The sequence below is a fragment of the Exophiala spinifera genome (genome assembly GCF_000836115.1).
Source record: "Exophiala spinifera strain CBS 89968 unplaced genomic scaffold supercont1.9, whole genome shotgun sequence".
NCBI lineage: Eukaryota > Fungi > Ascomycota > Eurotiomycetes > Chaetothyriales > Herpotrichiellaceae > Exophiala > Exophiala spinifera.
The window spans coordinates 711,471-729,001 of NW_015622521.1; the positions used below are offsets into that span (position 1 = coordinate 711,471).

At 52.2% G+C, this 17,531-nt stretch overlaps 9 protein-coding genes across 9 annotated transcripts; 4 read left to right on the forward strand and 5 right to left on the reverse strand.

Annotated features, from left to right (window-relative positions):
* Positions 1-96: 96 nt before the first annotated feature.
* Positions 97-1,448, forward strand: PV08_11290 (uncharacterized protein; the record flags this gene model as incomplete). Its single annotated transcript, XM_016385600.1, has 2 exons — positions 97-150; positions 204-1,448. The coding sequence occupies 2 exons, from the start codon at positions 97-99 to the stop codon at positions 1,446-1,448; spliced, it is 1,299 nt and encodes a 432-aa protein (XP_016230544.1).
* A 186-nt stretch (positions 1,449-1,634) lies between these two features.
* On the reverse strand, positions 1,635-2,171 carry PV08_11291 (uncharacterized protein; the record flags this gene model as incomplete). The annotated part of the gene is made up of 1 exon (XM_016385601.1): positions 1,635-2,171. The coding sequence occupies one exon, from the start codon at positions 2,169-2,171 to the stop codon at positions 1,635-1,637; it is 537 nt and encodes a 178-aa protein (XP_016230545.1).
* Positions 2,172-3,207: 1,036 nt separating this feature from the next.
* PV08_11292 (uncharacterized protein) lies at positions 3,208-3,649 on the forward strand (the record flags this gene model as incomplete). Its single annotated transcript, XM_016385602.1, has 2 exons — positions 3,208-3,397; positions 3,600-3,649. 2 exons carry the CDS (start codon positions 3,208-3,210, stop codon positions 3,647-3,649), a joined length of 240 nt encoding a protein of 79 aa, XP_016230546.1.
* Positions 3,650-4,637: 988 nt separating this feature from the next.
* Positions 4,638-6,491, reverse strand: PV08_11293 (uncharacterized protein; the record flags this gene model as incomplete). Its single annotated transcript, XM_016385603.1, has 2 exons — positions 4,638-6,092; positions 6,240-6,491. 2 exons carry the CDS (start codon positions 6,489-6,491, stop codon positions 4,638-4,640), a joined length of 1,707 nt encoding a protein of 568 aa, XP_016230547.1.
* A 1,588-nt stretch (positions 6,492-8,079) lies between these two features.
* PV08_11294 (uncharacterized protein) lies at positions 8,080-9,534 on the reverse strand (the record flags this gene model as incomplete). The annotated part of the gene is made up of 3 exons (XM_016385604.1): positions 8,080-8,697; positions 8,753-8,797; positions 8,857-9,534. 3 exons carry the CDS (start codon positions 9,532-9,534, stop codon positions 8,080-8,082), a joined length of 1,341 nt encoding a protein of 446 aa, XP_016230548.1.
* A 2,200-nt stretch (positions 9,535-11,734) lies between these two features.
* On the reverse strand, positions 11,735-12,849 carry PV08_11295 (uncharacterized protein; the record flags this gene model as incomplete). The annotated part of the gene is made up of 3 exons (XM_016385605.1): positions 11,735-12,171; positions 12,228-12,684; positions 12,742-12,849. The coding sequence occupies 3 exons, from the start codon at positions 12,847-12,849 to the stop codon at positions 11,735-11,737; spliced, it is 1,002 nt and encodes a 333-aa protein (XP_016230549.1).
* Positions 12,850-13,626: 777 nt separating this feature from the next.
* Positions 13,627-14,230, forward strand: PV08_11296 (uncharacterized protein; the record flags this gene model as incomplete). The annotated part of the gene is made up of 2 exons (XM_016385606.1): positions 13,627-13,827; positions 13,961-14,230. 2 exons carry the CDS (start codon positions 13,627-13,629, stop codon positions 14,228-14,230), a joined length of 471 nt encoding a protein of 156 aa, XP_016230550.1.
* A 569-nt stretch (positions 14,231-14,799) lies between these two features.
* On the forward strand, positions 14,800-15,631 carry PV08_11297 (uncharacterized protein; the record flags this gene model as incomplete). The annotated part of the gene is made up of 2 exons (XM_016385607.1): positions 14,800-14,827; positions 14,931-15,631. The coding sequence occupies 2 exons, from the start codon at positions 14,800-14,802 to the stop codon at positions 15,629-15,631; spliced, it is 729 nt and encodes a 242-aa protein (XP_016230551.1).
* An 81-nt stretch (positions 15,632-15,712) lies between these two features.
* PV08_11298 (uncharacterized protein) lies at positions 15,713-16,774 on the reverse strand (the record flags this gene model as incomplete). The annotated part of the gene is made up of 2 exons (XM_016385608.1): positions 15,713-16,434; positions 16,528-16,774. The coding sequence occupies 2 exons, from the start codon at positions 16,772-16,774 to the stop codon at positions 15,713-15,715; spliced, it is 969 nt and encodes a 322-aa protein (XP_016230552.1).
* Positions 16,775-17,531: the final 757 nt, after the last annotated feature.

The following is a 17,531-nucleotide window of genomic DNA, read 5'->3' on the forward strand; positions in this document are numbered from 1 at the left end:
CCTACAACCTCAAGATACGCTTTAAGCTGGAGGAGCACAAGACTTTTAGGCTTCTGTCCGAAAGCTACTGCGTCTCTTCTCCACCAACTGCTCACCATGGCCGCTGAGCTCTCGAGCACCAAGTTGAACCCGGACAGTCATGTCCTCCTGGTATTGTCTTGCTCACTCAAGTAACACGCCTCGTATGCTGACAGATGTCAAAGGACCAACCACTCCTGCGTCTTCCTCATGAACTTGTCAAGCGAAATTTCCGAAATACTCAACGCTATGTAGAACGTGAACGAGACCATATCCTCCCTGCGCTCAAGGACACAGCGAATGCCGCTCTCAGTTCGTCCCAGACTCCGGAACAGACCCTTGCGTCCCTTGACTCGATGATTCAGAGAATGCAGAATGTCAAGCGTAAACTGGAAAAATTGCATGTAGAGGAAGAAGCATTGCACGACTATTCGGCGAAACGTATCAGACATCTGCAAGATCTATATCAGATTCCGTCGCTAGTTGACGTCAAGTACGAACAATGGTCTCGCACGAGGCTTGACCGTCTAATGGTGGACTATCTGCTTCGCTCCGGGTATTCGAAGACCGCGTCTCTTCTAGCCGAATCCAAACAAATATCCCATCTGATCGATCTCGATATTTTTGTCGCCTGCCACAAGATTGCCTCATCTTTGACCAGAGGGGAGACGAAGGAGGCATTGGCATGGATTAATGAGAACAAGAACTCGCTGAAGAAACTCATCACGGCGCCTCACAAATCTACAGACCTTGAATTCGAACTGCGCCTTCAACAGTTTATTGAACTTGTTCGGGCTGGAACAACGGCAAAACGACTTGAAGCCGCAATGTACGCCCAACAACATCTCACGCCTCACACCTCTTCCAGACCGGATGCCGTCATGCTAGCAGCAGGACTACTGGCCCAGACTCCGTACTCTCACACCAAAGTATATCACGAACTGTTTGCGCCATCGCGATGGCAACATCTGGCCGATCTGTTTGTCGAAACTCATCACACGTTGATGTCTCTACCTGTTCAACCACTCTTACACGTTGCCCTCTCTGCCGGATTGTCGGCACTTAAGACACCATCTTGTCATAGTGCCTACAACCCAGCCAGCTCTTCGACGCCAGGACACGCTCGAATATCTACAAACACATCTCTATGTCCCATATGTAGCATGGAGCTCAATGATTTGGCTCGAGACGTCCCATACGCACATCATACTACTAGTTCAGTCGAGTCAGATCCAGTGGTTTTGCCAAATGGACGTATATACGGACGTGCACGACTGGAAGAGCTTCAACGAAAGCTTGCAATGGCCGGGGTTGGTGGCGGAGAGGCTGGTGTGCAGGACTTGAAGATCGGCAAGGAAGGAGAGGTGAGGGATCCCACCACTGGTGAGATATTTTCATGGGGTGAGGTCAAGAAGGTGTTTATCATGTGATACTATATCACTTTACGCGGGGACAGGTTTTGGTAAGAGCTCTCTCGCAGATCCGTTCCTGTCACGAGGGTCCTGGGATCAGCGCCATCATTAATGATTTACGAAGTTATGAATGTTGCTAGAAGCACAGGATTGAGATCCGCTTTGCATTCCATACTTTCTAGCGTTTTGTGATCCTTGACTCATCTAGTTTTCCACAGTCGATCTCACGACTCGATCCGTTAGAAGACGCCATGGAGAAGGGGTAGGCAGCATGGGTTGTGAACATTTCTTAAAGAGATTGGGAGTATATGTCCAAGTCAAACTCGCTTGCCACTCACTGGGAACGATGACCGGAGTCGGCAAGATGCCCTCCCCAGTAATGTAAAAAGAGTCGACACGCTCCTGTTTCTCCTGCTCTCCTTTTTGCTGCATGTCTCTCAGAACATATCCATTGACACCGCCAAAATGTTCACATACAACCCCATCAAGCTGAGACCAACCTACTGGAAATCCGGGCCCTTCTGGAGGGACCCAGGCGATATCTTCGACTACTCTGACTTCATCTTCGGCTTCTACACCAGACTTCTGGAGACCGGAAAGGCTTCTGATGCTGAAGTCGAACAGTTTCTCGACCTCGTCACGGCTGATCACCAATTCTTCAGCCAGGCGATCTTTGCGATGCCGATCCTGCAAGAACACCAGTCTGCTCAGCCACCACCGAATGCTCATCGTTTCGTCCATCGTGTCTATGTTCGCACTTACTTCATCCGTGCAAAGTGGACAGATCGGTACTGGTACTTGAATCGAAACATCCCTTGTGGTTTCTGGTCCCGGATCGAAGCCCAAGGTTGACACACGTCGGAAGAGAAGAGCTGGAGTTCGTCGAGGAAACAGACATAGGATCCCACTATGAAAAGGAAGCTTGATCTCACAATGACTTTTTGGTTCGTCCTCCGAAACAAGAACGGGTCTTGATGGCTTACGCCGTGGCCGCAAGACTCATGGCATACCTGGTACGAAATGCCTATTGGTAGCTTTCTCAGGGAACAACGCCTATTGACAGTGCGTTCAGACAATGGGCTGACGGCTAAAGCGGATTCAAGGGGTCCCCGGATCATGGTTGCTCTTAGGTAGTAGCCACGAGAATACTTTCAGGTACCTACAGTAGAATATCAGAAAGTCCTCCTCCTCCCGGAAGCTACTATTCCTCGGTGACCATTGGAATGCAATGGAGTGGCCCATGAACAGAAGCCCAACATTCGGACAACGAGAATGGGAAGCAATAACCATTCTCTCTTGGACGTGCTCTTTTGGTGTTTTTGTAGACATCGCTTGCTTCAATCCTCCTATCGTAGAACGGTAATTTGGAGATTACTAAGCTCAGACCGTATACTTGACCGTAGTCACTTCTCCTATGCCGAGATGTACGGCGAATCTTTCGACGCAGTATGCAGTGAGCCCTCGTCCTTCGATCTGCGAGTTTCCTTGCCCGCAGCATCGTCTAAATTGACGAAGGTCTCCAGCCCACGAACAGCTAGGTAGCGATTACGGCGAGCTGTGCGAAACGAAGCAGCTTCACGCCCTGAACACCTGATCGCGCGAAGGGCCTTTTCTCCGCAAGCATCGACCGCGATACTCCGACCAAAGCTTCGTTTTCCGTTAAACACCCAACAAGAGCACGCCAAACAGCAGAGGCAAATTGCCTCCTCCTTCTCCTGAGACGCCTCGACGACAAGGGCCGACCCTTTCCTCGAAACTTACACCTACATAAGCAAACATGTCCGGAATCCCTCAGCGCTTCTGGGGCCAACCCATCACATACCTGCGGTGGTGCATGCACGAGAAACCCGCCATCTTCTGGAGCTGCGTGATAGGTGCAGTGGGACCGGCTTCGTTTCTTGTCATCCCTCCGCTGAGGAGGTGGGCAGGTGACGAAGACCCGCCAAAGATCCCGCTGAGTTATCCTGGTAAGTCTCCTTCTCTTCCGGAGAGCTTGTGTGGAAAGGAGGAGGAGGGAGGGTCTATATCACGGATATGCATAAGATGCGAGAGAAGGGTTTTTGGGCGCGAGAGGCCGTAAAAGAAAAGAGACGGAGACGCTCTACAAGCGTACTCAGGGACATGACTCTGGGGACCATGACGGCTAACACCCTTGCGTTTGTCTTGTAGTGCCTACGGGACCCAGAAAGATCCCCGAAGGTTTCGACGATCCGAAATGAATTTGTTCAATTGAACGTCAATACCAATGGCGATAAGAAGATACATTGTTACGGTCTTTGCTAGGAGAGGCGGGCACGGATGAAGATGTTTGTCGTCACACAAGGGCGAAACAGGACGGGAGAGCCTCGAAACGCGAAGGGACGCACTTGATACGTGAGAGGGGGAACATTGAGCGTGCGAAGTTCTTTTGGCGAACACGAGGTCTGAAGAATGACGTTGACAAATATTACCACCCTACATTACTCTACTGTACATATGCCATTCGTCTGTCCGCTGTCCTCTGTCCTCTGTCCTCGGTTCTCCGGGAGAGTGGGTGTGAGAGACAGGGACAGAAAGGAGAAAAGTAAAAAGAGGAATCAACAAAATGTGGAATCCATTCAATCAGTATTGACCATTTGGGCCGGTAGTATCTATGTCAAGTACAACAAGCACATGATACTCGGTGTTGGTCCTAGCATTTTACCCACGTGAGATACGCAGGATGAAAAAGCACTCGTGTCTCTCTCTCTGTGTTTGCGCAGAAACAAGAATAACAGAAATCCGAAGGTGATCCAATCCAGTACGCCCAGGACCATTCCTTCGTGCAGACAACAAGAAACGCAATGAAAAGCCAACTCTCCCCGATCCAACCACATCCGTCCAGCTAGTCTTTTGGCCAAGGCAGAGAAGACATGTGAGACGGTGAAAGAACATGCCCAGGCAAGAGGAGTCAGTAGTGGTCGTTCCCAAGCCAGAGTAGTAGCAGCAGTCTTTCACCAAGCAAGAAGAGCAGCAGTGGCGGCCTTTCCAATCCCAAAGTCCAGCAGGGTACTGTCGAAGAGATCCCGTGCATCATGCCATCCTTTGACCCTGCGTGCCCAGTGTCGAGTCAGACATATCTTCCCCTGAGTCAATATCAGCAAGACGTGCCTTGAGCGTCACTCGCAAACGACCGGGGGGGGAAAAAAAAGCGACGTACCTTGAGTTCGAGATCCGAATCCGAGCCGCTCAGTATTCGTCCTGGCCCATAAAGTCGACGGTACCTTCGGGCAGAAACATTCCACTGCCGTCGCCGTGGCCAAAAAGCTCGTCGCCACCTGCAGTACTACTACTACAAGCAGCCAAACCGCCCATGTCGCCGACGATACTACCGGTAGGACCACCAATAGCAGCAGCACCGGCACCAGCAGGGTCGACACCAGCATCATCAGGGAATTCAAGACTCTGAACAACGTCATCGCCGTTCTCGTTCTCGTTCTCGTCGTCCTCGTAGCCTTCGTCGTCACTACTGTAGACCCTCGCACGCTTCTTCCCGCGTTGCTGCTGTCTGCCTGTATTCGCACTTTTGTTGGCGTGTTGTTGTGCCTGTTGTGTTTGTTGACTCTGACCGGCCGCAGCGGCCATCAGCATAGCCTCGTTCTCGTGGCTGAGGGCATCGTACAACTTCCTCAATTCCTCGTCCTGGCGTCTTCTCGTTGCTCCGAGTCTTGCTGCCGATGACGACGACGACGAAGACGACGACGGGACAGATCCTGAACCCGGCCTCGAAGTTGAAGCCTCAGGGAACCAAGGCATGTCCTCCTTACCGACCCTCGCGCACGTCAACCAGGTAATGGGGTGTTCGGCTCTCTTCAGATGGGTGCGCTCCTCCATCAGCTCGCTGACAAACTGCTTCACGTCCTCCTTCAGCACGCCCATGTTGGCCTCGAGGACGTGGCACGCCTTGATGCTCATGGGGAAGTACTGGTGGAACGTCTTGAAGTCGAGGTGGGTGAGGTACGCGCCGCCACCCTCGTGCAGGGCACTGTAGAAGTTCAGGCCGCCGTCCGGGGCGCGGCGGGTGCGGTCGTCGCTGATGTTCTGCGCGAACCACTGCCGGAAGAAACACACGCTCATCCACATGTAGATGTCGCCGCTGTACGACGGTCGCCCGGGCTTCTCGGCCGCCGTGCGCGTCATGAATGCAGGGTAGTGTCCGAGGATGCGCATCTCGATGGCCTCCTTTGCCAGCGCGAGCTCCTCGGCCTTGCGGTCCAGCACCGCGCGGATGTCGCCGCCGATTCTGTCCTTGTCCTCGTCTGCGATCATCCCCCACTGCCCGATGAGGTGGATGGCTGCTTCGCGGTAGATTGCCGGCGACCGGACACGGCGGCCCAGTTCGATCCACACGACCGGGTTGCCCATGATGGATGTCCACAGGACCGCATCCTGGCGCATGAGGGCAAGGTCGACGATGTCGCGCACCTGGTCGATCGCGTTGACCGATTCCGCAACCTCGATCAGCCCCATGACGCACGTAAGCACCGACGCCAACGACCCGTCGTCGAAGCGTGGTTCGCGATTGTAAAAAACCCCAAAGAGCCAGTCCCAGCACTGGTTGGTCATGCTTTCGACCTTGCCATTTTCAAAGTTGGGCATCATAGGGAGAGACGAACGAGGTGACCGGCCAGACTCGTTGACGTCCTGTGAATACATGAAACAAGCAAATTAGCCTGATGGAAAGCTTTCAATCCAAGGGGAAAAGTAGACAAAACGGGAGATGGAGACACAGACACAGAGACAGTGAAAGCAGGTGAGCCAAGGGAGAGGAAGGGGGGAGGGAATCTGTACAATGCGAATGAACCGGCCTGGACCTTCTCCTACGGGTACTGCCTGCAATTCAAATCGATACGCCGCTGCATTCTCGCGACGCGCTTGTGCGTTGAGACGCGGCGCTGGCTTTGCTGCGATCTGCTCTGCAAACCATTGGGAATGTGTCGACAAGACTTGGGAATGGAGCTTGTAGTATTGTGTCGTCGAGATAATCAGAAGGACGTCGCCGTCACCGAATTTGGGAAAGGCTTGTGTTGAAGATCCCGCCATCTTGATTGACTGACCGGTCGATGTCTCGGCAGGCAGACGACGATGATGACAATGATGATGATGTGTGAAAGAATCTCGGCACCGCGCGAGAAAGGTAGGTACCTATGGAGGTAAAGAGAAGAATGAGGAATTTTATCAATGGTGGTCAACGCAAAAACAACTCCCCGCGATCAAAGATTTAAGTCTCAAATAAAAGTAAAGGGTGGCCGCGACGCAGACTGGACGCCTTGGCAGGACAGATCACGGTTGTTGTCACCTGGCAGTGAAAACGGATTGCAATAGTGGCGGGCAGCGATGAATGGGTGGCCCAGCGTCCTTGAAGTGAAGAGTGAGGCACTAATGGCGTATACCAGGGCACCAAGCAGTAAAGGGTCACCGGCTAGCCAAAGGGCGTGAGGCTGAGGCTGAGACTGATGTGAATTGGAGTATTGATTATTCTCAGTGTTGCTTCATGTGACTCTTACAGCTCAAGTCACCTCCGGCGACAATTCTTCATGGATACGCCTTTCCCACTGGCGCCCTCTGGACCAGAGAGTCGGGAATACGGCTCGGGAGAAAAATTTTCGCAGGGGACTTCCCTGAGAGAGAGAGCAGGCGCAGACCTTGATGGGGATGATACATTTCTGGAACACAGGTCAATCGGGCCCAAGAGACGTGAAGGTCAACAGAAAAGTACGAGAAGTGGATAATTTCCAGAGATCGGTGGTGGTGCACGAGGAGAAGTCACGAAAAGTTTCGAGTAATGATCCATGGAAGACTGTAAAACCGCAAAGGAATCCAGAAGGCAGGGATTTCCAGGTGAAACGGGAATGAACAAGACCAAGCTGATCCTGGGATGAGCACGGCGGACATTGATGTGAGCGAGATCACTGCAAGGTTGGAAACGGCAAAACATCAGCTCCAGGACAGGATGGCGACAAAGAGAGTAGTAAGTATGCTGATGAGGAAGAAAACAATAACGGCCAGTTCAAATGGATCACCAGGAGTTAGGCCTGAATCAATCTGGATAGGCGTCGAGATATGGTCGAAAGATGAAAGACGCTGTTGTATTATCGTAGTCATCCGTTTCAACATTGCTTCCAGGATACCATCAACAAATCATCTCAAAAGCGCCGACCAGATGCTAGGTACATAACAATTTCATATCCGCAGAACCGGCACCGCCTTGGTGTATAAAAAAGATGAAGAAAAAGAAATTCATTTTGAATATAATCCAGAAAGCCTTCCGTAAATCCAGGAAAAGTGCCGACAATGGCAAACTCCAGTGGTGATCGCGTTGCTGTGTTCCATACGAGCAAAAAACAAAACCCATGGGCAACTTTCATAATCGTAGGTCCGTCCAAGTGTAGTCATGGCCTCATCAGTGTTTAAACATCCGTACGGTGATCATCCATTGGTTTAGAGAAACAATCTCTTCATCTGAAAACATCTCGTCTTTTGATGCTAGGGCAAAAGAATCCAGGAAAAAAGGCGTCCATGCTCGCATCTGCACAGTGGACGATCCTTGCCATGGTAATGATAATTGGGCGGCCACGGTTCGAATTTGCAAAGATGTATGGAATGGTTAGAGATCGGTGTCGCCACCTTATCACCGACGGTGACCACGTGGATCAGTATAGCCGGTAGGATAACCCATGACTTCTCTTCTGGAATCTCCGTATGGAGCCGATATTGGGGCCGAGACTGGTGGTCCTGTTCTGGAAGAATATCCCGGCTGGCCATATGCTCCTGGTTGACTGGAACGACTCATGGATGGAGGGGTCGTATTTCCCGCGCCTCCAAAGGCAGTCCTGGGCTCTCGATCAGCGTTGTAGTAGGTGGATTGGCCCGCAGGGTAACCCTCCCGGGTTGAGGAAATGGCATAGGAATTGGCTGGATAAGCCGGTTCCGGGGGAAATCCAGTAGTGACTGGTATAGAAACACGTCCACTGCCAACAGGGCGAGGAACATCACGTGGATCCGGATCACGAGGATCACGATGCCTGGGAGGTTGGCGGTAATCATCATCATCAAGGTCCATTTCTCCAGGGTATCGACGTTCCCGTTCTTGTCGGGCTTGCATATCGGCATAAGAACCTACACGATCCTTAGATCGGTTTGCTTGCCAGTCGCTATAAGGCGTACCTTGAGAACGACCTTGCCTTGCCCTACGTTCTCGTTCACGTTGCCATTTGATGGTATCGTCACGCAAGGATTGTTCCATTGCCTGTGCAGTAAGGTTAGCGTAGGTTATGTCGTGATTCGATCATTGCAAGGCGTACCGTCGTGAAAGGGCGATAGGCTCTAACCCAATAACCAGACCGACCCTACATACGACGTTAGCAATGTGCACCTACCACGAAAATCAATTCGAGGCGGCGCGTACTTCAGCGTTTCGACCTGGGCGGCATGTGGCATCCTGTCCGAGATATTTGCAAATTTCGTGCTGGATGACTTCCCGGTCAATTCCTTCTCCTGGGCAAAAGTATTCGGACAGTCCGGGGCCTCCAGGCCTGTATCCATCACGCTCTCTGGGCACGGGTGCATCGATCGTGGTCCGGCTTCGCGATGGTTGCATGTCATCATCAGGATCATCTCCGGCAAAAGGGGATCTCGAAGTGGCTTCCGGCCTCACTTCACGAAACAATTCTCCAGTTCTTGGGTCTCGAAATAGGACACTGGAGGGATCAGGTTCAGTAGTCCGGCTGTCCAAGGCACGATCAGGTCTTGGATTTAGTCGTGAGGTAGTATTTGCTCTTGGGTCTGTCCGGATGTCCATACGGTCGTCCATACGGGTGTCCATGCGGGAATCCATACGGGTGTCCATTCTGGTATTCATACGGTCCATCCGAGGATCAATCCGGGTGTCCATACGGGTGTCCATAACATCATTCATCCTGGTATCTCGGTCTATTCGGTCATCCACAACTCTTCTGTCTCTGTCTCTGTCTCTTATAATTGTAGAATCACCACGATCTCTGTGGTCACGCTCACGAGGGTCTCTTCTGGAGGAGTGACGAGGCTCGCTGCGGCGGTAATCTGGGTCTTCAACGTAGCGCGACATGCTGCTGGCACAGACTATAAATGAATCCTTTGGGGGGCAAGACAGTCCTGGTCCGTTGGGCAGCAATAGTGAGATAAGAGACAAATAGGGAAATGGATGTCTCAGGAGAGCACAACACCGGTCGCAGGATCAGCGGCAAGTCGGGATCTGGTCAACAAAATCCTGTAGGCTAAAACGGTCCAAGCGAGTTCAGATCCACAGGAAAAAATGCTCCAAGAGTTTCCGGACTGATTGATGTCCAATGGAAGTAGAAACCAAGGTGGCGTCCTTAACGGGAGGCCGGGATTGATCTTTGACAAAGTTGTAGCAGGATGAGCAGTTGTGAGCGAAGGGATGAATTGGGCGCAGGCAGCAATACGCCCTGATCCCGGATGCAAGAACGACTGATTCAAGCAAATGAGAGACCAATCAAAGTCCACAACGCCCCCTGAGTATCCGAGCAGTATTAGATCTATGTTAAAATCGCTGTTGAATATTCCAGACCCAGATGTCTTCCTGAAAGCTCGAGAATGTGTGTGCCCACGACGGTGGGAGAGCGAGGGATGGAGGGGGAAGCCGAACGAGGGATATGGCCAGGAAGGGATGGACCAGACAGGCGCACAGGCTAGGGAATCCTGAGACGACGGAGCCGTTGCGTGGGATGATGCAAGAAGCGCCGACGATCTTTTGGTGCCTATGCAAGGCCAGACGGGGGGATGATGGGTCGAATGGAAGATGGAGTTGATGGCTTGTTGATTGCGAGGCGAGAAGGAAGATGAGGATGATGGACGTACAGAAGAAACAGAATCGGCGCAGAGACAGCGATGCAAACGCAGACGTTGCACCGGCTCCCAGAGATTCCTCCGCCTCGACGTGAGGCCTTAGTGGCTGCGAGCGTCAGCTGGCGCAGGTGCTAAACCATCCTTAACAGGCCCATTCCGGTCCACTTGACAGCGTGGCGGCTTATCAACTCACTGGGCGGATCAGGCCTGTTGTCACTACGTCTACGAGTGCCTACTAGGTAGTGACTGTCGGGGATCCAGGCCGAGATGAGGCATTCTCTGCTTGTATGCCATTCTTTGTACGTACGGACGGATTGCACCTTTTGCTAACAGAGAGAATGTTTACTTGCAGCTGCAACCAAAACCCTGGCTCTGCCCTGCCTACAACCTCCTGCGCACGACCAAAATGAGGCTTCTCTCATTCCCCCCAGCGAACCATGTCCTCCTGTCCCTTGCTGTCTGGAAACGATGGCTCTGCCTAACCCCTGTGCCTCTCGACTCCAAGCGTATGACTGGGCGGTGGGCTGATTTAGCCTCGCTCGTCTGAAGACCTGACTGCATAGGTGGCTGAGATCAACGAAGCGTGGCAAGATGCAGATGAGCTTGGGTTGGCTAGTGAGGCTCGATTCCTGAAGCTGGGCTCCAAGCGATAGGTGGGTGAGATGCCGATAAGTGTGCCGCTTTGGTATCCATCACCGCCTGCACCCAGATGTGTTGGCAGCGCCCAAGGATACTAACCCTCTCTTCCAAGCCATTGGTTACCTCCTCCAACCAATGTGTGTGCTTCGGGCAGCAACTGTCCTCGACAAGTGCGACGCAATAGCCCGACGACCCTCGCGTCATGCGCTTTTCTGACAGTTGGGCACCAAGCGGTAGCCGGCCTGTGAGCCATCCTGGCGCTGCATGTGACGCATCACATTCTTTCCCCGGCCATAATTGTCAATCCGCGGTGGGACGGTAGTGAACTCTTCATGCAAATCTTTTCACAGATTGGAAGCAAGGTAAGGGACTGATGTGCTACTAGGGCCAGCTTTCAATGCAGACCTACGGAGGCTACAGCATCTCAGAAGAACGGGTAGGATCAGACATGAAGTACAGACTAAATCTCACCGGTCTAGACGGCAAAAGGTACTCAGAGGCTCTCGTCGCTTCCGACAAGGGAAAAGGACGAATGTTCCATCACCGGTTGAAAAGGGTAAAGAGATCATGGTCTCAGCATGAACATCAGGCACCCGCTCTCGGTTGGGCCGCGGGCTGTGTTACACCGACCTGTGAGAGGATACATGGCGCGTCGCCCTGTTCAATCTCAGCTCGAGTGCCGCCGACATATATCTCGTGGTATGATCGGCAGATGTTCTGTTGCTTAGGGACACAACAATTCATGAGGGTGCACCCTGAGAACTTTTGGGTTTGAACACCATGGTTGATTCAGACGCCTTCTACAGCTTCGCATGACTTCCAGGAGTGATAACCTTGATTCTGAACCCGGTCCTCGGGTAATGCAACCGCAGCTCCCGCCCCTGCGTCTGGATACTCAGCACCACTTCGTCCTCATTCAGACCGATCAATCGACCCCTGTCGTGATGCTTGGTTCCCGAGTCAGTGGGAAACACCTCGACCTCCGTCCCGTGCTGAAGGCCCAAGGGATCGCCAATGTCGACCCCCAGCTCGCTTTGGGCAAAGGCGGCGGTGAGGATACGTTGCACTGCAGCACCACCTTTTAGGGAGGTAGGTTTCGGTGCTTGCGCTTTAGCTTCTTGAAGCGCCTTGTTGAACCTTGCAATCCAGGCAAACACCAAAGGATACTGCTTCTCAGAGATAAACTCCCGCGGCAATGCTCCCTTCAGGCCGTTGAGCCAATCAAACGGCCAGATAGCTTACATTTTTGCATTAGCCCAAATATAGGTGACTGCATTGTACCTTTTCGCCTACCTTCGATATCGGCCAGAGTCGGTCGATCTGTTTTCAGTACCCATTGCCGTCCGTCGGCCAATATAGTGGTCTCCAAGAATTTGAAGCCATTTCTAATTGCGGCAAGTGCTTCGGGCCTATTCGCCGCGATTTGTTCTTTGTTCCACGAGCGGCCGGAGAAGTCTTCTCGGTCCTTGGTGAATTTTGGGTCATTCAGCAGTGGCATGCTTGTAGGGATGAGCTGAGAGGCTCGGACGAAAACCCCCGCCTCGATAGTCCATATTTCCAGGAATTTCTCGATTGCCTTTTGTTCGACCGTCGAAGCACGCAGGGGACTATCGGGGAAGAGGTCTTCCAGCTTGCGCAACATGATTCGAGTGTCACAATAGATATCGCGGCCGATAGCCATGACGGGGATTCGGCGATAGTTGACGCCCAATGCCTTCAGGTCTGGCCGAGGCATCGTAGCAGGTTGTTTCTGCCGGATGCGTGTTAGTCACGAACAAAAATGGCGATCCAAACATTCGGTACGTACACATTCTGCATAATCTATTCCTCGAAGAGTGAGATACCACAGTACTCTCCGGGCAAATGGCGAAAAGGAGTAATGATACAGGACGATGCCGTTGTTTGGTCCGTCCATTTTCGCTTTATGCGAGAAACGCCGGGGAATGTACGAGTGACGGGGGTCAAGGATTGTACACTAGGTTATCGAGTAGTTTCAAAGCGTTTAAGGGTGGTTCTCCTTTTTTTTTTCGAAGCATTGATGTTTTCTTTCCATGGCATGGTAGCCGGCCACGAAGTTGGCGAATGGGTCATGTTGTGCCTCGGTTAAAAACATTCTTTGGGAGACGGACCAGTACGAGGTCAAGTCCACCACACAAATGTCAGCCTCGTGGCTTATTCAGTGATTTTGTCCGTGCAGCCTTGCGACGAGCCATGTTGCCCTTAACTTTGCATCAGCAGGTTCCATTGTCCCCTTCGAATATTTAATTACGTCTATGGACCGATTACGACGAGCCCACCAGATCCACGATGCTCCATATGATACTGGCGACAATCTCATTCCCTCGTTTTGCTCTTTACAGGAAGATATTCACGTTCGTGACATCATCTTCTCCGCTGTATGACGATGGACGTTGAGATCCATGAGCACGAGTACGAGTTACTTCAGTCGAGGGTATGCCGTCAGGAATAAATAGCGAGGTGCGAGTGAGAACCCAAGAAAGAACTCGTAGGTAATTGTAATTCGCCCTCACACAATTTTTCACCGTCTTCACACTGCCAAACTCCCCAAGTCTCAACGATAAACCGTGACCCATCTATATCCGCAACACTTCCATATTGCCTCACCTCAGGAATCCATTTGAAGACACCTAGATAACGTACGAGGAATCTTCGAAAGAATAGAAAAGCAAAAATGGCCCAATCAGGACGGAACAGCGGCGGCGACCTCTTCGACCTGGCCAAAGACGGCACCAACGTTCCCAGCGACGCAGCCGAACCCAGACTCATCCCCTCCAAAGCCCGTCCGGACCAGGTGGTGTCGCCGAGCGATCCAAATAACCTGGGTGCACGATCGCTGCACGAAGCGGCGGACAACCAAGGAGACATCCCCAGAGTAAGTCGAGTTTTGTCGACGCCGCTCCCACCTTTCCGCCCCCCGCCCCCTTTCTTCTCCTCTTGCCGTGTCAATTGATGACTATGTCTATCTAAGTGTAAATACTGACCGCGAGTGAAACTCTTCATTTCAGACAACCAGAGATACAGCAGTCAACGACATCCTCACTGGAACCGGAGACTCGCTGCCCAGCCAGGTCGATTCGAAGAGACTGCACGCCGTGCCTGGCGGTGTCACCGAGGACCCGTTCGCAAAGGGCTCCACGAGGATGACCGCGCACAAGAAGAACCCCAGCGATTTCGACAAGGGCGCGTCCGAGGGCCCGCGGACGGACAAGGCGCCCGGGCAAGAAGAGTTGAGCGACGACCAGGTCATGGACCAGGTGGAGAGAAAGGAGGTCTGAGAGTGTCAATCCGAAAAAAAGGAATAAAATAAACTGGACATGAAAATGACAAATAAAAGCCGTGAGAATGACATGTACATGAATCACAATACTTGATACTTTGTACCGGGGTCCATGTCCAAGTCCAAAGCCCGAAACCTCACAATCTCGAGGTGTGTTCATCGAATGGGCTCACTCGCTTCGGATAGTAGTTGGTCTGGTCCCTGGCACTACTTTCGATGTGTGTTTTGATCGTCTGTGTACTCCTTCACAAATCCTAAACTTCTGGAAATCTGCCATCGAGGACGGAGTGCCTTACTGTACCTAGTTTATTTACATGTTGGGAGGTCGACGAAACTGATTGGCGAGCGTCGATATCCGGGCTGGAGTGCGTCACGCAAGGCTGCCTTCCTTTCTAAGTTTTGTACGACGTATCTCTATCCTCCCACCTCTTCACCACAGATGTAGGTATTCAATGATCAGCATCTCAGGCTCTACCCTTCGCATATCTCATCTCATACAGAGCCGCATACCCTTCTGGATTGATCCGTAAAGTTTGATCATTAAACGAACGTCACCCGCTTTCCACAATGGCTCAGAAGACGTTTATTCCGCTTGGTAAGTTGACCAAAATATCACTCTCGAATTCGAACCCAGGCCTGGTGACTTTGAAGGTGTATGGTGTCTCTGAGCTCCTAGGCTGACTTACTACAACATGTAGAAAACAACCCTGAAGTCATGACGAGGCTAGCGCACACTCTAGGCCTGTCTCCAACCCTCGCATTTCAAGACGCGTATAGTCTCACGGATCCAGACCTCCTCGCTCTCCTTCCTCGTCCAGCCAGCGCGCTCTTGTTCATCTACCCGTGCACCAACCATTCAGAGACGTACTATGCCAAAGTCCATGACGCAGAACCAGAGTACCAAGGCTGCGGCCCCGACGAACCGGTCTTGTTCTACTACCAGACCATTCACCATGCCTGTGGCTTGATAGGTCTCCTTCACTGCATCACCAACGGTTCCGCCGCCGACCTCATCCAGCCTGGCAGTGACCTCGACAAGTTCGTCCAGGGTGCATTGCCTCTTCGACCGGCTGAGAGGGCTCAATTCGTTCACGACTCGGACATGCTCGAAAAGGCTCACGCGGTGGCAGCACAAGAGGGTGATTCCACTGCTCCTCCTTTGGGTGAGGATCCAGGCCACGCTTTTATAGCCTTCGTCAAAGCCAAAGGTCGTTTGTGGGAATTGGAAGGTCGGAGAAAAGGCCCCGTGGATCTGGGTCCGCTGGATGAGGACGAAGATGTTTTGAGTGCGAGAGCATTGAACATAGGTCCGCTTCCTTTCATCAAGCGCGAAGAGGCTGCTGAAAGCGGTACTCTGAACTTTAGCTGCATCGTCCTTGGACCCAGCATGGATGCATAATTATGCATCATGGCTGAGCTGATCCAGCACCTTCGCCGCCACCAAAGGTTCCATCCTGAGCGGGCACAAGTTAATGTTTCATTACGGTGCAAGCAAATAATCTGGGGATTTGAGATCCACCCAGCCCAAGTTCGGCTCACTCTGCTTCCAACCAAGGCGTTCTTGGACGATTTTCGAGTACGTCTTGACATCCTCGATGGGGTAAGACAAGAATGAGATTTCCTCTTGCCGATGCACCCCAGTGCAGGAGAACATGGCGTGGACTGTTCGGCTCTCGCGCGCTCCTTCCTTAGTCGTTCCAAGTGGCTTTTCGTATGCACCGCCGCCGTGGTAGAGAGAGCCAAGCATGATGAACGCTTCCCCCATCTGCATCTCAGCATCGATCACCCCCTTAGTCCCGTCGTGACCAAAGTCTGGCATTTCGTCGCCCCATAGGTGACTACCCGGAACTACCCGCGTGGCCCCGTTCGCTTTGGAAGTGTTGCACGCAGGAACAAACAGACCGAGGAGCATATCGCGACCTTTCTGGTATGACTCGGCGTTGCTGTGACGAGCATGATGGTTCTTGTCGTCGCGATGGAGTCCCTGGGCAGGTGTACCCGGTGGAATATCGAAGGTGATGGATATGGACAGCAGCGGGTGGCTGGTCGTGGTCAAAGGTTCGTTTCCATACCAATGTGTCGTTTCCAGGGCGAGAAAATGCTCGCACAGGTCCTGGTATATGGGGTCGGCGAAGAACTTCTCACGCACCGTCGGGCTTCTGCCAATCAACCGGGTGACTGTCCTAGTTTTGCCCTGTAAGGCTGAAAGAAAGAAAGTCAGAAATGAGAACAATGCCGCGTTCATAATGATGCAGTGACTGATGCACGGGCTATGGTAAGGACCGTTATACCTACCGCCAACCACTGCTCCCTCGTCTTCATGCTCCAGCCACGGCCTGACCTCATCGTCGGCTTGCCTCAGCGTTTGCACATCTGTAAAGTCGCTGATGATCACACAGCCATCCTTTTCCAGAGCTTGGACGAAAAGGGACAAAGGAGCCGAACGCTTTAGTCGCTGGATTCCTGAAGCAGGGCCACGTTCGGGTGATTTGTTGGAGGAGTCAAACGCCACCCTTCTTGCTTGCTGCAACAAGAACGCCATCAGTGAGTGAGTGTGCTCGAACGTGTGTATAGAAAAATAGCGACGACGTCAAAGTGATATGTTTCTCTTTCTTTTTCTTTTTCTGTGGTCGTCACTGTCGACCCCGAGACCGAGAATACCTAGTTATATCGTGGGTGTTGCACGGGATTACTGATAACGGGGGCCCACACCTCAGGTACCTTCCGCGGGTAGGTACGTAGGGAGGTACATGCAAGAGAGAGAGAGAGGGAGACAAAAGGACCGCACCAAAGATCCTGCAAAAAGATTGGGCCTAATGGTTTTTCCGCAGAACAGTGGACGGCAAACGTACCGCGACAAATTCACCCATTTTACGGAGTACTCGGTGACCCCGTGGTACGATGCAAAAGTCCCCTTGATGCCGTCCCTTCCGTCGACGCAGCGTCACAGTTGCACATGAATCGTATGAGCGGGCTTGGTGCCAAGACTAATAAAGATTCAAGTCGCTGATGATTCCAGAATCATGAATCGGACTTTTGTTGCCGTAGGCCGTAGAGCGTTAACTTAGCAGGCCACAGAACGCGTGGAAGTGAGAGATGGCGCTGGGCCCGGATCAGGGAGGGGGGTGACGACGACTTTTTATCGGCCTAACTTAGGGAGGTACAGTCCATACAGGTCCCTAGGCATCTTATTATCAAATAGCTACAAATCTACGGAGGACAAGTAACCTATCTATCTATCTAGCCTTGTTTGTACCCGTAGGTTCACGTAGGCGGCCTCTTCCGTCTTGGACTCCCGG